The 16,411-nt window shown below is 36.0% G+C and overlaps 1 protein-coding gene across 6 annotated transcripts in view; it reads right to left on the bottom strand.

The window, feature by feature from the left end:
• Nucleotides 1-16,411, bottom strand: part of si:dkey-237h12.3 (teneurin-3) — a 117,077-nt gene that overhangs the window by 49,621 nt on the left and 51,045 nt on the right. For all 6 annotated transcript variants that reach the window (XM_051918323.1, XM_051918327.1, XM_051918326.1 and 3 more), the window contains one exon: nucleotides 7,033-7,219. In XM_051918323.1, coding sequence (XP_051774283.1) covers nucleotides 7,033-7,219 — 187 coding nt within the window. The remainder of the gene's footprint in view (nucleotides 1-7,032; nucleotides 7,220-16,411) is intronic.

The following is a 16,411-nucleotide window of genomic DNA, read 5'->3' on the forward strand; positions in this document are numbered from 1 at the left end:
TGTCTATCTGGTGTTTTTAACATGCTTTAAGACAAACCATGTGCAAATTCATAAGTCAACACCATTGCTGAATTTTTTTTTTTTTCTTTAAAACTGCAGTGATCTAAAGTCAGTCTCAAACCCGTGGTTTGAAATCGCTGGTGTTTCTGATGACACAAATGAACTGACCGCGCAAGGGAGTCTCAAAAGAAGGTTATCCCGGAATATTTTTCTGTTGATATGAAAAATCGGGGACATTTAGCAATATGGCGGGTGTATGATGCATATTACGATGTTATGATGAACTATATGCCTTTCTCCACTGATGTTTTGAGCTGTTCAAAGCGTTTCTAAGGATACTGATCCTTAGAAGACAGCTGTCTGACTCGTGAATGTGAACATGGTTTGTGTAACATTAGCAACACATTAGCTGTTTGATAACATAGTCAAGCAAAACGCTAATCATATTAATTACCGTTACGTGTCCGACGTGGTAAAAAGCGATTCCATTGTGCAGTGTTTACTTTAGTAAATTGACCGGGTGGATCTCATCTGAGCTCGTGCAAGTGAGTGGAGGCGGGGCTAATTATCATATTCATAGATCCATGTATATTAAATGAGGCACGGGTGTAGAGTTACTTTCAAGCTTTTTTTTCCATAGGAAAAAACGTTTTAATATGTAATTTTGGTGATCAAAGATGAGTTTTAAGAGATAAAATTATTGACTACATGGGGACTTTAAAAAGTCTGACCTATTGAGAACTTTTTTTTGTATCACTATTTTTATCACCATGGAAACAGCAGTTTTAGCTTTGCTATTTCTTTTTTGCAGACACAAGCTTTTGTATGTAACAAAAGTTGTAATTTAATAAACAGCTATATAAATGGTAATAACTTCATTGATTTATAGGGCTGTCATTGGAGTGTTCTGTTTACAGATCAGTGCCTGTACTTTTGTGAAATGAATGTCTATAATGATGTGCTATGATGGAAAGAAGAACACAAATTCAAGTCCAAGTGAACAGAGATTAACTGAACTCTAGATTCCATGATAAGAAACATAACCCATAATGATGTGTATGAATCAGCATTTGATGGCAGTGTTTTCTGCAATGCTTTTCATCAGTGGCGCTCCACCGCTGCCGAATCTTCTGTGCCAGAGCAAAAGAAATCATACTTTACCTGAGTTGTGAATGTTAAGTTTGCTGTCTGATTTAAATGTGCTGGAAAAAAAGACAGTATACCACAAAATAATGGCAAGAAAATGGAAAATGCATTTTAAGCTTGGTCATAAAAGCCCATAAACCTTTGAATTATTCTGATAAAATCCCTCATTTATATATATATATATATATATATATATATATATATATATATATATTCCAACAAATATCCGTGCTTTGTTAATAGCTGTTTACTGTGGTTGGCTGTTGCCGCTCTGCTGAAAGCTCTATCCTTGCTAGCTTCATACTGGAGGCTGTACGAACTGCTGTGTAGAAATTTTATTGTTGGTGTGCCATTGGTCTTCCTCGTGGCTCATGATTTAGGGACTGCTTGTTTGGACATTTTATTTCTCATACTCATTTTGCTCTGTGTTTGGATACAGTATATATTAGGGATGTCCCGAGTCGGTCTGAAGGATTGGTATCACGGCTAATTAAGCATTTTATTTTAACTGATCGGTATAGGCTATTCTGAGTCTTATCCTTTATTTTATGTCAGCTGTCATGCAGGTGTCATGCAGTAGGTGGCGGAAAATGCACCTTCACCTTCATGCACCGCCATTAAAAGGAAAAAAAGCTTAAATGTGCATGACACGCGAGAATCAATGAGGTCTGAAGTAACGCTGATGTAACTGATATATATATATATATATATATATATATATATATATATATATATATATATATTCATCAAACTGGTCATTCATTTCTAAACACCGCAACTTTAACAAAAACAGCCCTTTACTGTGTGAATTTTTTAGATGAGGAAACATTTATAACTCTCCAGCTACTAACAGCATTACTCTTTAAAAGTTTAAACTTCAACGGTCAAGCAGCACTCAGACGCTTGTTCTTTTGTGAAAATTTCAATACAGGCCTGGTTTTAAAATGCCTGCTTTTCATTCAGAAGGACTCCATTGTAAAACTTCTACTTTATAATCTGCACGGTTATGAGCTGCTGCCATGACTCCAAACACACACACACACACACACTTTTTTCACAAGGGCTCGGATAGGTTCCGGGCCACTGCACACTGAATGAGGCACATTTAAAAGCCTTCACAAACGATTAACAAATACACTGACAGTGTGCCGTTTTGAGGCCAAACAATCCATAATTGATTAGTGGGAGTGTGACGCCAGCTAGAGAAAATGACTAAGCTAATCCTCATCGCCCCTTTTTATAGGGTGTGAGAATGTTGTTCGCATTAGGACTACTAAGAAGTAACTTCACCCCAAAGAGATTTTTGTACTTGTACAATCTGATTCTCTGTCAGCGTCCCACCTTTCCTTGTCATCGGGTTGACGCTTGGAATGCTGCGGCACGAAAGAAGAGCCCCTACAAAAGAAAAGGGGAGGATTTGGAGGTTGAAAGAGAAATTGCAAACAAAAGAATAAAAGTCCTTTTCTAGCATAATCTGATATATAATGATAGCTAGGCTAAAGAAAAGAGTGGGCTTTTCAAAGGACTACTTGTTGACTTAAAGAGTTAAAACGATTGAGTCTATATGTGAAAAGAGTATGTGACTGGTGATGCAGTGAAAGATGAGTTTAAAGTGAAGACAAGGCCTCATTCTAACACATGCACGTGAGACTTTTAAAAAAAAAAAATCTGTGAAAAACAAGGAGGAATTGCACAGATCCTCTCAACTCCAACTAGGACTCAAGCATCCTCTTTGAGGCGGAAGCATCTGCCACCTCAGTAGGGGTCTGGGAGCAGCAGGTGCCTCTCCAGCACTCGGCAGAGTGGCGGTATTTTAAGACGCTCCCTGGAGGTTTCTGCGCCACTGCCATTTTAGGACAGTCCCTTTCTGTTGGCATGTAAAGATCAGAGTGTTTGTGACAGACAGCGAAGTGGAAAGTTTTCAAGACAACGTGCTAAGAAAGGTAGAGTAGTGAGAAAAGAAGATGGTGACGGATTGGCGTATTACATGGAGGAAAGAGAGGAAGCTGAAGAGCGAGAAGTAGTAGATGAATTCTACTGGGATCATTAATAACAGGAGAAGACTGTGTTTTCTGCCTAGACTAGACACAAAACAAAGATTCTTCACTTGAAGTGATTACAAAACATCTTTTTTTCCCCCTCATATCCATAAGTATACTCTCACTAGAGTCTTTCTTTTTGTTGTTGTTTTTTTTCCTCTCCACAATGGAGCACAACAGCTGTGTCCCGCAAAAGATCAAAAACATGACGCACAGCATTACCAACACTTCTGTTAGTAATGAATGTGTACAGTGCGACGGCAGGAAGGCCTCTCCGTTAAATTCCATTTCATAAAGAAAACAATTTAATGGCCAATTTATTATTATTTTAAGAAAGAGCAGATTTTGAAGTGATTTACGAACATTTAAACTATTCCTGTCCTAAATATATTCCTGTGCTGATGAAAAATAGTCAGTACTTCACATTTAAATTTCCAGAGGTAAAGGAGACATGTTTTATTGGAAGTTAATGAAAAGCTTTAAGGAAAAAAACACTGACATTATGTCGAAATACCAAAGAAGAAAATCCACATTAAATTGCAGGCCAGGCTGATTGTAGACTGAAATTAAATTTGATTCACTCATTCAAGATGATCCACTCTACCTTTATTTTTATAATGACATCCCATTCCTCTATATGCCACACACACACGACTGCTTTGTTCATACTAGGTTAACTTAATTGATTAATTTAGTGTATTCTAGCCTACACATATTGCAATCATTTTATGATAGGAAGCAACAATGAATACATACAGTATATGTTTGCTTTACATACCAGGGAGCACAAAGTAATTTCAAATAGTGTTTGAAATTGCTTTATGGTTGTAAGCAACATATTTCAGCTGTAGCTATTAGTATTAGACTTGGCATAACAATAACATCTAGCCTTCAATAACTTCAATAGCAAAATAATTGTGTCAATATATCATCCATCATGATTTACTTTAAAAAGAGATCCAGTGAAACCTGTTTCACATGCATACTGCATTTTGTGCAAGTAAAAAAAAAATTAAACCCATTTTCTCTTTTGACATTTTATGGTATTTATGGGGAGAGAAATGATGGCCATCTGGTAGCTTTTTTTTTTTTTTTTTTTTAGCACATTGTAATCACAATTTTGAGTTAAGCATTTAATGGCACACGTTTTGTGATGATACTGTGAATAGTTTAAAGCTGTTATTCGTCTTGTTTAACCTTTTGAGTGGGTGGCAGCTCAGGCTCCTGGGGGTGTATGCAGGGTTATATAAACTGTGCCATTATGACATTATCCACAATATATCATCTAGGAAAGATTTAACTCCTTCATGCTTTATAAAAAGTTATTCCTGCTGGAAGTCATTTCTTGTTGGCCATGATTGACCATATTTACACGTCAGTCAGTTATATATATATTTCCTATGTCAGAAATTCAATTATTTTTTTGAAGAAAGCAGTTTCAGATCTGTGGAGGAAATTTTTAGATACTCACAGAATGTTTTCACAATACATAAAGTATTTTCTTTCAAAAGGTCAAGGAAGATCCCTTGTTGATGTTTCATCCACTTAGTCTAAATATAGACCAACCAAATTTCATGAATTGACTGATTTAGGTTTCAAGTACTAATACTATTCTTATGAAGAAATAACATTTTTCTTTGTGCTTTGTGTCCACTACTTGATCATTTAATCATCTGTGTTTGCATGTAATTTAATGTATACATAAAAGAAATATTGGCTTGCACATGGTGACTTTTGTTTTGGCTAATAAAGTCTATTTCCAATGCTTTTGCATTCATATTCGGTCTCTGCAGGTCCCAGTCTACCGGGACCATTCCCTTCAGCCTTTTGAAGTGAAAATGCTGATTGTAGCACTTAGAAATCTGCATAAGGGTGTGGAAAATCTATGATGCAGTACATTACTATTTACTATGTGGGTCTGTTATGAACAAAGGCTAAAATTTGTAAAGGAAGTCATCCTTTTATGAAGACTAATTTTGCACTTTCAACCCTTAATTAAAAAAAAAAGTCTTATAATTAAACAATAAACAGGTTAAGAGACAGTGTCCACAATTACAATAAGAACAAATGTGTGTATAAAAAAAGCTTCTGAGTGCGTATATATCTGAAGAGGGTAAGACTAACATGATATGTTTTTACTTATGCTTGATATGATACTCATGTCATGCATACATAAATTCAGTCTGTCAGGTGGATGCTGGGTAGGCAACCCTCAGCTTTAGTAGTACACTTCAAGATATCTGTAGTGACAGCAAGGTGCATTACATAAAGGCTTGTCTTGGTAGGATTTACCACAATATTTTCTCAAAAATGAGCAGTGAAAACTGATGGGAACTCAAATGGAAAATGTATGACTATATAGAATATTAATTCTGACACCAATGTAACTGATTGCGTAAAGTGTAATTTTAATATTTATACATAACACAGAAATTCATTTTGATACTGAATGTTCAAGAGACTGTAAAAGTGACAAGCTGTATCCCTATTTGGGTGTCAGACATTTGTTGCATTGTCTGAATACCATATATAATTCCCTCCTTTGTAGCCGTGATGTACACTGATTTAACCGATAGTCATCAAAGTCTAATCACTGAATCCTACTGATGACTTAATTATTGCTGTATGGCAGTAGCGGCTCCTGACCGTAAATTTAGGTAGGGCGGATTCTGGGTCTTTGCGCCATTTTATGATAAACATTTTAAGCTTTATATTGTAATCGCTGAATACACACAGATACTTTTGGCAGAGGTTGTGTTTTTGAGCCTGAGGGTGGAGCTCTGTTGATTGACATGCACTGAGTACACACGACAAACATAGAACGCTATCTTAGCCTTAATGTAGTATTTATTGCCTCCAAATGTTGTTTTAAAATATTACAAGTTGTGGAGGAATTCCAGTGAGGAAAAGAAAGTAATGTCTATTCTCAAACATAAAACAAACACAAACACAAGGCTACAACATAACTATATAAAGGCGATTAACATGAGCACGTTTAAAGGATTTATACTTTCATTGATTTGATACGCTAGGGGATCCGGCGTAAAACCTGTGCCAAATCAAAATGTGTGTGTGTGTGTATCGTCTTGGTCTGGAGTGAGGTTTATGTAAGGTAACGTGAAAATAAGCGAGTAGTCTGAAATCTGCCCCCAATGGTTCTCAATTAGAGTGTGCTGCAGTTCCATTTTTCACCACAGATTTACATTGTAAAACTGTGGGGCGCTATAGAGCTGGGGAGAACTCAGACACCCTCTGCCCCACTTTTAAGCAAAATACATACCTGCCGAAGCTATATGTTAAATTTTAATATCTTGTTCACTTTACAACTTAAAATAGTCTAGAAAATCTGTTGCAGATTTTTGAACACATTTACAATTTATTATTGATTCAGTTTATATAGAGTTCTATGTTTTGGATGAATATTTCAGTGGGGCACTGCCCCACCTGCCCTTACAAATGAGCCGTGGCTGCTGTATGGACAGATGAGGATGCCACGTGCCTCATAACTAGATATATCCATGGACAAACAAAGACATGCTGCTCAGCTATAGGAAAAGAGTATAAAATAAATAAAATAATGATTGACAAAGTATGTAAATATTGTTATAAAAGTGTTATTATAATTTTTATTATTACCATCAAGTATTAAGATGCATTTAGGATAAAATGCATATACAGTACAGCATATGTGTTGTGATGTTGTTTATGTACTTAATTAGCTTCTGAATTCACTCACTTATTTTCTTTCACTCCTTCCCCATATAATGCACTATGTGTTATTGACTATGGAATATTGAATACAGTAAGTGAATTCAAGCACAGTGAATGACTGTGCAAAAACAAGTACCTGTTCTCCAAGCCCACGGTGCCACCCAGAACCCAGTTTTCTTGCAGCTGCACACATTCAGATGCGCTCTGAAGCTCTGTCGGCTGATTGGCCAGTGATTGGTTGAGGGAGGTGACTGACGGATGCTGCTTGTGTTGATGTGGAGCAGGTGGCAGAGGGGGCGGTCCTGCTTGGCTGGGAAGCTGGTCTATTGGAAGAGGAGAGGCAGAGGTATTAGTGGAGCTTGTTACAGAATTCTGCTTTACACAAAGCGCAGGCGGATTGTGTGCCTGTTTCAGATTGGATTGGGTTAAATGGGATTCTTTACAGGATGATTTGGTCCTTCAAATTTTCACTTCTCTCCATCCAGCTTCATTTAAGAGAGACAGAGGAGACAATTAACACTACATTATGAGAATCACATGGTTTACTGCAAAAATGTGATTTAATTTGTGAATTAAAAATTAACAATGAAAAAAAGATCAGTACTGAATGTAGTATTGTTGAGTATTGCAGGTACCAGCCTGCTTATTGTGAGACATAACAGAAAATAATATGACTGGTAAAACAGAAAAAATATGACTGGTAAAATTATTATTTGTACAGTCAGAAAAGAGCATATATGGCCAGTAAAGGTGAATATGACTCAGATCGCAGCGGTGTGATTGTACAACTTAACAAAGACTTGAAATTGAGTAGCAATAGCCCTCACATACTTTTACGGCAGAGTAAACGTAAGTCTCCGCAGGCCATTGCCGGGGAGCAGATGTTTTATAATGGGCTCGTAAACTGAACGCTTCACGTTTGATTACAGCCAGAGAGAGACTCTCGTTTAACTAATGACCGGAACCTCCATTAGGACAGCAGGAAAAAAACAGGTTTTCTCATTTCACTCCAAGCTGGGTAATTGCCCCCCAAAATGACACTATGTGATTATCTCACTGTCCCATCCTGCCGCCGTGCTGACAGGTCTGTTTCCATCTGACTACGGGTGTCCAAACATATGCTGTCACACACCAGACTGTGACAGGGACGTACTGCTCAGGCAAGCCACAACAATTCAATATTTGCCTTTATTCTCATGCAAAAGCACCATGAGGAATAAAGTGTATGTGGAGCATGATGGAATAATTTGTTATGAGCTTTTCCTTTTTTTTCTTTCTTTTCTTTTACGATCAATAATTTAAACGCCAAAATGGTAGTGACAGTGATCAAAATGTACTTTATAATCTATTATTACCATTTCAAATGCATCAATCACAAAATGGCAAGCCAGATTTCTTTTTTCCCCACATAACATTTCATGTATGCATCATACTGTATGTTATAATATACTATGGATTCAAAATTATTTGAACACTTAAGCTACATTTAAAATGTGCAGTTTATTAGCATAGATAACAATATGTCAAATATCATCACTTTAACTATGGAAATGTTAACATGTGTTTTCGATGATCAGATTACAATCAAATAGCACCTGACCAAAATAAAACCAATTAAAAGATGCATTGTGTTTACATCACTGAAAGCACATTCTGAGCACATGCAACGAAGTGTAAGCACTAATGTGATTTCATTATTAACTACACAAGTAATTTGTAATACAGACACTGCGCTACAAATAAACATTATCCATCACACTGACAAACTTGGTTGTAAATTTTCCATCATGCTCTACTTTGTCCATCAATAAAATATCATAACATTTTTTAATGTGACATTTATATCACAAGAGCTCCTTTAGTCTTATCAAGGGCTTGGTTCCTGGAGACAGATTCTGGATGTTCTCTTTATTCTCTCTCTCTCATTTCTCTCCCCAGATCCTCACTCACGTGTCTCTCCCAGGCTATTTCCACGGGGTCCTTTAAAACTTTATTTTCTTTCCTTTTCTTTGCTTCTAATCCTTATTAGCATCCTTTACTGTGGGAATGTTTATAAAGTAGTGAAACGCAGTAGACTAAACACCTTATTTTTATCGCTTGAAATAATGGAAAGCATTTGGAGTTATCCCTCAATGTTTTTAAAATTCAGTAAAGTATGGAAATTCAAGTGCCATTTTGTGTGGATGAGTGTGATTAGATTTCTATAAATTGGAGACCCATAGGAATGCAGTGTAAATGCACCTAAATAATATCCATAACCAGAAAGTGTCCTCTTGTCTTCATAAAATAATATTTATTGTTTATAATTTTAAAACTGCTTTTTTTTTTTTTTGTAAAAGGGTCTGAAATGCCCTTCAGTAGGGGTGCAATAATTAGGAAATGTTATTTTATTGTTTTTTTTAACAAGCAGGAAGCCATAATATGCATTTGCAAAATGCATTATTTTGTGAAATTTCCTTATTTAGTGGAATATATATATTTAAACATTTCTGTTATCAGTGTCAAAGATTACTGTGACATGTAACACTGTTGCACTGCAGCACACGATGAGATTTCAACATCACACATCAGGGATATGTTTAAAAAAAAAAAAAAAAAATTTCCACTATACTTGTTCCAAAACTACTCAAGTGAATATTTATTAGAATCAACTTCAGTTAAGTTTTGTTTAGGTTAAGTAACACAAATAACTAAGGGTGCTCCGACTGATCGGGGCCAATCGTTTTTGGCCGATAATAGCTTTATATAGTTTGATTGGTTTGATTCTCTATAAAGGCCGATCAGAAGATGCAAAACTTGCGAGACAATTTTTCTATGCGCAGCTTAATTTGCTTCACTGCATTTGCCGTTTGGAACACGGACAAGCAAAGTGAACTTTGACCTGATATTGGATCCGCATATTCAGTCTTAAAGTGACAGCAGACTAATCTTCCTGCTGCCGTCTGTCATCAATATTAATCAAACAACAAAAGACAAAATCAGACAAAAATGCTCTTTAGTAGGAATAATTTATATTTAATGTATAAAGTGAAGACTATGCAGTGTTGTTTTATATTTGATTACTTTCTGTTGATAGACTTTTTTTTTTTTCTTGTTTTTTTTATTATTTATTTCACAGGAATGCTAAATTTGTTAATCTGTTACTAATCACCTCTGAGAGAGAGAATTGAATATGTTGCACATGTTTCTTGCCAATAAATAATAAGTTGTCAATTCATGATAATTGCTCATCTCTTAATTTTTTTATACGTAAAAAACAAAATACATTGTTGTTAAAAATAGTTAGGCCTATTATTTATTTCGGTGATCAGTATTTGTGATCGGTATCGGCCCCAAAAATCCTGATCGGAGCACCCTTACAAATAACTTTATATTAGGTATATTTAACTACTATGCATTGACATTTAAATTAATAATTTAATTCAATGTGCTTGTATGTTTCTACATTGTACTTGTACAGTATCTTAAAAAATACCTGCATGTAATTACTGCTGTAATTAAATTCTGTAATTACATCTAAAATTACACTGTTGAGCTTACCCTCTGTACCACCAAATCTGTCCCTAACCTTACAATAGCAGAAAAGGTGTTTTGCAATACAATATGAACCCAATAAGTACATTGTGCTTATTTTTTGATGTAAATACATAGTAGTTAAAGACACCTAATATAAAGTGTGACCCAAATGAAAGTGCGAAGACGTCTCAGCACGGTTATTGCAGGATAAACTGTTATTGCTGTTATTATGGCAAACATATATCTCTGGTGAGCTCTTAAAATGGGCCTGTCACAGACTAGCGCTGTGACAAGTGACTGAAGTCAGTGAGTGAGATTGAGAATGTGCATGTGACCACAAACTAGTGTAACGAAATATGTGCAGTCTAACTGCTAGTGATCATGTCACATCAAGCACTGTATACTCAGATTTGAATTTGCACGTTTGTTATTTAATCGCTTTAGTTTCTACTTGGTTTAAAATGGAGAGGTTTAAAATCTTCCTCTAGAATTGTGCAGTAATTAAAAATACTTGCTCTGAGTTAAATCATGATTATTCAATCTCTGTTAATAACAACAACCGTTAAGAAATAAACAACAAAAGTTCATACACAAGTGGTCATATACTGTACACCACAGTAGCACCAAACTTTTTTTTTAGCCACGTCAAGAACTATGAAACAGCAACTAATGTATACTGCATGGACAGAGGCTGAAGTGAGGAAAGAACAGGAATTATTATGACAGGTGTCTTGCCACATTCATGACAGAGTTAAAATAGGCCTCTGTGACAAGTGCATTAGACAAAGTGTTGGAGAGCAAACATGGTTCACCCTCCACTCCGTGCTCCTGACACAAAGAGGTCACCTAGTGCAAATACGGCGATGTCGTGTCATGCCCAGACACGGCGAACACCATTACACTTTCATGTTGTTTGCATTCGCTAATACATCAAACGGCCCAAGACGGTGGTTGGAAATGAAACAGCCAGCAATCTTAAGAGACAGTGAACTTCTGCGGCAGCACAATTTGCCTTAAATGTGCCCTTAAGGTAACACATGCCTTTTTGAATGTGACTTAATAGAAAATTGTAACAAATTATTTCCTTCAATCTAGATAAGGAGGCACCGCTCTGATTCAATCTGAGCGCCGCTAGACTCCACATACTAACAAATGATCACACACCGCATGAGCAGAATGTTAAGGCATTCGGCAGGCTTTCTATCCAGATCTGAGGCAATCAGCTTCCTTTAATCAAATGTCCGATAGCAATAAAATACAATTCTCTCCTTGATTGGGCGTACACATGCTGTACACAGATTTCTCTTCTATGAGCATTTCTGTCCTGTCTTAGTTTACCTTTACCTTTACATTGACATTCTCTGGCATATTCAGCAAAAAGATGAAGTGGCTAAGAAAGGAAATGTGTTTTTCCATAAAGTTTTCATTTGCAATCTTGGCAAGACAGATACATCTGGCACGAAATTTCTCAATGTCAAGCTCTACTATGATTTAACAAGATTCTTTTATTGGGTCGTTTTGATTAATATTGGATGGAGCGGCTGAAACGACATCTTCATTTTACTCTTACTGCTACTACTAATGTCTGTCAATGGAACACAGCTAAGGGGTCATCTACATTTTTCCTTTCTCATCATGGGGAGCTACAGATGACATAAACATGAAATTACACTCACACAAATGCATGCTGACAGGCATAAATATAGTGATGTCAATATTACTACTTTCTGCCTATTTGATAGTTATTTGAGCTAAATGTAAATTGATAAACAGATGTTTTTCTTTAGTTTGAGCAAACAAAAAAGATCAAACAAACAGTTATCTTTCCTGGCACATATCAAGCATAATACTATTAAGTTTTCTAGTAATAGTAACACCAATAAATCATTTATGTAGGCTATTGTTTTCTTTGAAGAATGAAGAATGCAAACAATTAGTCTCAAAATCAGCTCAAAAACCCTTTGAGTAAATAGCTGTTCTCACAACAACATCTAACATTTATCAAAAAGAAATAAAAAATACATCCCCCTGCCCATGACAAGAGTATAACATAAACTGTCATATTTGATAAATGAGACTAAATAGTACCAGAAAGGGGGGGTTGGTATTGCATTTCTGTAAATAATGAAAAGAAAATTGCATTCATGAATTCTGTGGTAAACAGGGGACCCTTTGAGGTTTAGACACCATGAGCATGTTAGTAACAGATGAATGTAAAATACACATAATAGTCTGTGCATGCCTGAAAGGAATTAAATTATTATTCAATCTCAATACAAACAGCAGAAAAACAGAACATAAAATATCTCTAAACAAACTCTGAACCTTTTCCTCTAACAGTAAGACCACAGGACAGTTTTGGATGCAAATGGAGGAAAATGATGCATTAACATTATTTGAGAATGTAATTTTGCTGAATATCTTTGAAATGTCTTGAAGAGCTTTTACACTTACTTCCGCTCTTTCGAAGACAGATTATAACACCATTCTTGATTATTCTGCACCAAGCACTACCCTATATTTAGACATCCCTCCTTAGCTCTCCTTCCATTGACTTTGCCAGTCGGTATCACATCCAATCACTTGAGAGAAAATGTCGCATTTGGAATAACCCTCCAGAGCATGGAAAAACCCAACAGTCACCAGTGGAATATAATTGTATTTTACTTCAAGTTCAGTCTTTGTGAGCCACTACCACATCCTCCAAAACAACCCAAAATTTGATTTGAAATACGTAAGAATTTATTAATTTTGTTTACGGAATCAAAAAACATAGGTCTTAAAGTGACAGCCGCCTAATATACCTGCACTCACTGACTGAATAAATTTAATAAGAATCAATGTATATTTAATTCATACAGTGAAGACAATGCAGTTTTATTTTTATATTTGATTACTCAATTTCTTACTTGAAGGACGCTGTTAAATAAACCTGGCTGAAAAAATACAGCACTGTTTATTTAATTTGCATCTTTGTTCTTATTTCAACGTTTTTCTTTTATATTTTGTTACCCTTTAAGGCTTAATTTTTAAAATAGGGAAGTTAGTTTTTAAACCCAGTGCTAATAGGGCAGGTGTTTTCAACCTGTGGGGCGAGAGCTATTAATTTAGAAGCATACACACGTAGACAGGAAGAGCGTCGCAACGCTGTTGCTCTTTATTTGAGCGCACTTGTCGCGCATTCTTGAGTGCAACATGTGAACAGCCTCTATAGTACATAGTATGCACACTATATGCAGCATAGGCTATTAAATAATATAGCAATGATGTTCAAACGCATCAAGTATATATCAATTATATTGCCATTGGTTGGGGGGTAATGGGGCGTGAGTAAATTTAGATAAACTTAGGGGGGCGCATGTCCAAAATGGTTGTAATAGGGAACCTGCAAAGGATTAGTTGTGTTTTTGTAGTTGCTGTGTTAGTCAATAAGAATAATAATGAACCCATCATTCAAGCAATTGCCACCCCTGAATTGGCGCTAATGTGAAAGTGAAAGTAAAATGCGTACGGCAACACTGGCATAACGATTCGCATATACTGGCGCGGAGAGTTTTCAGTTAATTCCTATGGAAGCTTAACTTCCTCACTGTCACAACCGTGGCTACCCATGATGAGTGAGAGATTATAAGAGTATACTGGGTAGTATAAGACTACAGTATCTAGCATAATAGTGAAACTTGTCTACCTACCATGATAGGCTATTCAGGAGGTGCTTAGAGTCCAGCGTGAAGCAGAGTACAAGCATTTAATCAAAGACACGCCGCCACAGAGCTGAAAGTGTTCCCTGGGACTAAAACCTAACAGAGAATAATTTCAGTCCCAGTTGGTGTTTTTCCTTCAGTCTGATTTCTAATTGTTAATAGCTGAATATGCTCAGTAGATAGAATTTTCTCAGATGTAATGGTAGTTATTTGTCAGAAACATAGTGACATAACTTTTTCAGAATTTTCTGTCAGGCAGGAACTTTAAGGAAAGACGTTTCCTGTGACATGATCACCCTCAAGTCATTCCGCCTGAAACTGACATTGGCAATCTGTTACCGATGTAAAGCTTCACCAAGACCCCAGGAAAGACAAATCATACCTATACCACTTCTGTCACAATGCTGCTGAGAGCAAGGGTTCAGCTTTTGTCAATCATCAATTTTTATCTTCTTCCTCAAAAGGGAACAATCATCGAAATCATTGCCCATATGTAATGAAGTATTTATTTATTCTATCTATCTGAATGCATGACAACTGAACTATTCTGGCTCTTGCACTGCATGAGCAAATATCATTAAACCTTGTCACCCAAACACCAAAAAATATCCAAATACATTTGTAGGGGTGTGCCAAAAAATATCAAAATGCAATTTCTTATAACAATCTGTTCAGTGGCCACCTTGATTTACAGTAATAATAAATAATTAAATAACTTAGAAAGAAATTCCAAAATTTCATTCAGATTATTTATTATTTATTTTTATTCAGATTTTTTTGTATATGGCAGGTAAATGTACCCAAATTAATGCACACAAACAGGAATGATAAATTACACATTAAATATGTTTTCTTTAAATCCACACTGGTCTTATATAGAGAAAACACTAAATAATAATCAAGATTATGGTTATGGCTCCTATTGCGGTTAAACCTGACATGTATTTGCAGTGGTTAAACATTGTAATCACAAACATGTCCCTTCTGCACTGTCATGTACTTTTACTCCCCACCACCACCCTTAATTTACATTGCCTTACCAACACAAGTTGCTGTCAGTCATGTTACCATATGATGTAAAGTCAGTGTGAATTCACGTTTGATTGAAAAATGATTGAACAATAATTGGCATGCAGCGAGCGAATTCAGCATGATGCTGGTTTCCCACCAATGTTGTCAATAACTGTATTGTTTCACCAGTGTAATGGTAAAAAAATCAATTTCAGCACTTCAGCACTGTTCCCCATGAGTTCCTCAGCATTTCAAAATAGATCAGTCATTCTTTACAGCTTTGCACGATATTAAAACTTTGCCCAGTAATCAATAACTGTGCAGATCATAACTGCAGTATTTGCTTAGAATAAACAGAAAGTTATCATCCGTTTTGTGTTGATGCTAAGAGAGTTATCATTATAGCTTTCGTTTTTGGTCATATATTGAGTAAATAATAGTAGATAAAAAAAAAAATTCCCTATTTTAATTTTTTTCCAGGGCTTAAATTTCGAAGCGGGATTGCAGGTATTGTGCATAATTTTACTCATTCAAACAGGTTTCATGCTTACTAAAGTTTATCAAATGCATGACTTAATTTAAACATTCAGTGATTTTAAAGCATTCAGTAGTACTTGCATGCTCTCTGAGAGACAGTTTTCTGTACGCTCTGGGTACTTAGAGCACACAAACATGAAGCCGCCTCTCAATCACCTCTCGAGTACCGAACTGAGTGCTTTTTCCTGGCTTATTGTGCTTAAACACTCAGAAAAGGACAAAATTATGTCAAAGTGCCCGTCTTGATGAGTATTCACAAAAACACAGTCGTGATGTCTTAAGTGAATGTAAACAGTTACGAAAGAAATTGCATGTGTAACAGTATATGAGATCCATGCATTAGCTCTTAAAGTGACAGCAGCCTAATATACCTGCTGCTGTCTGTGTCATTAAAGTTAATCAAAGAACAAAAGATAGTAAGAAGAATTCATCTGTACTTAATTTATACAATGAAACATTCGATTTCTGTAGTATTCCTTAGGGCTGCACGATTAATCACAATTAAGCCGCGTGCGATTTGGCAAAGGCATGGGGATTATTTTATGCGTAGCTTGTCAGAGCTGTAAGGCTCTGTGATCAGCAGTAAATGCTTCTCCATCTGAAAGCCAGAGGGCACTCTTGCGCAGAAACTCCAAATATGCCCTGCCGCAGAAGTAGATAACACACGTCATTCTAGGAAATCCCTATGGGCATCATACTATTGCTGTAGCTGAATAAACAGAAGATTCAAACGCTTTGCCTGATTAA

The sequence above is a fragment of the Ctenopharyngodon idella genome, chromosome 14 (assembly GCF_019924925.1).
Source record: "Ctenopharyngodon idella isolate HZGC_01 chromosome 14, HZGC01, whole genome shotgun sequence".
Taxonomy (NCBI): Eukaryota; Metazoa; Chordata; class Actinopteri; order Cypriniformes; family Xenocyprididae; genus Ctenopharyngodon; species Ctenopharyngodon idella.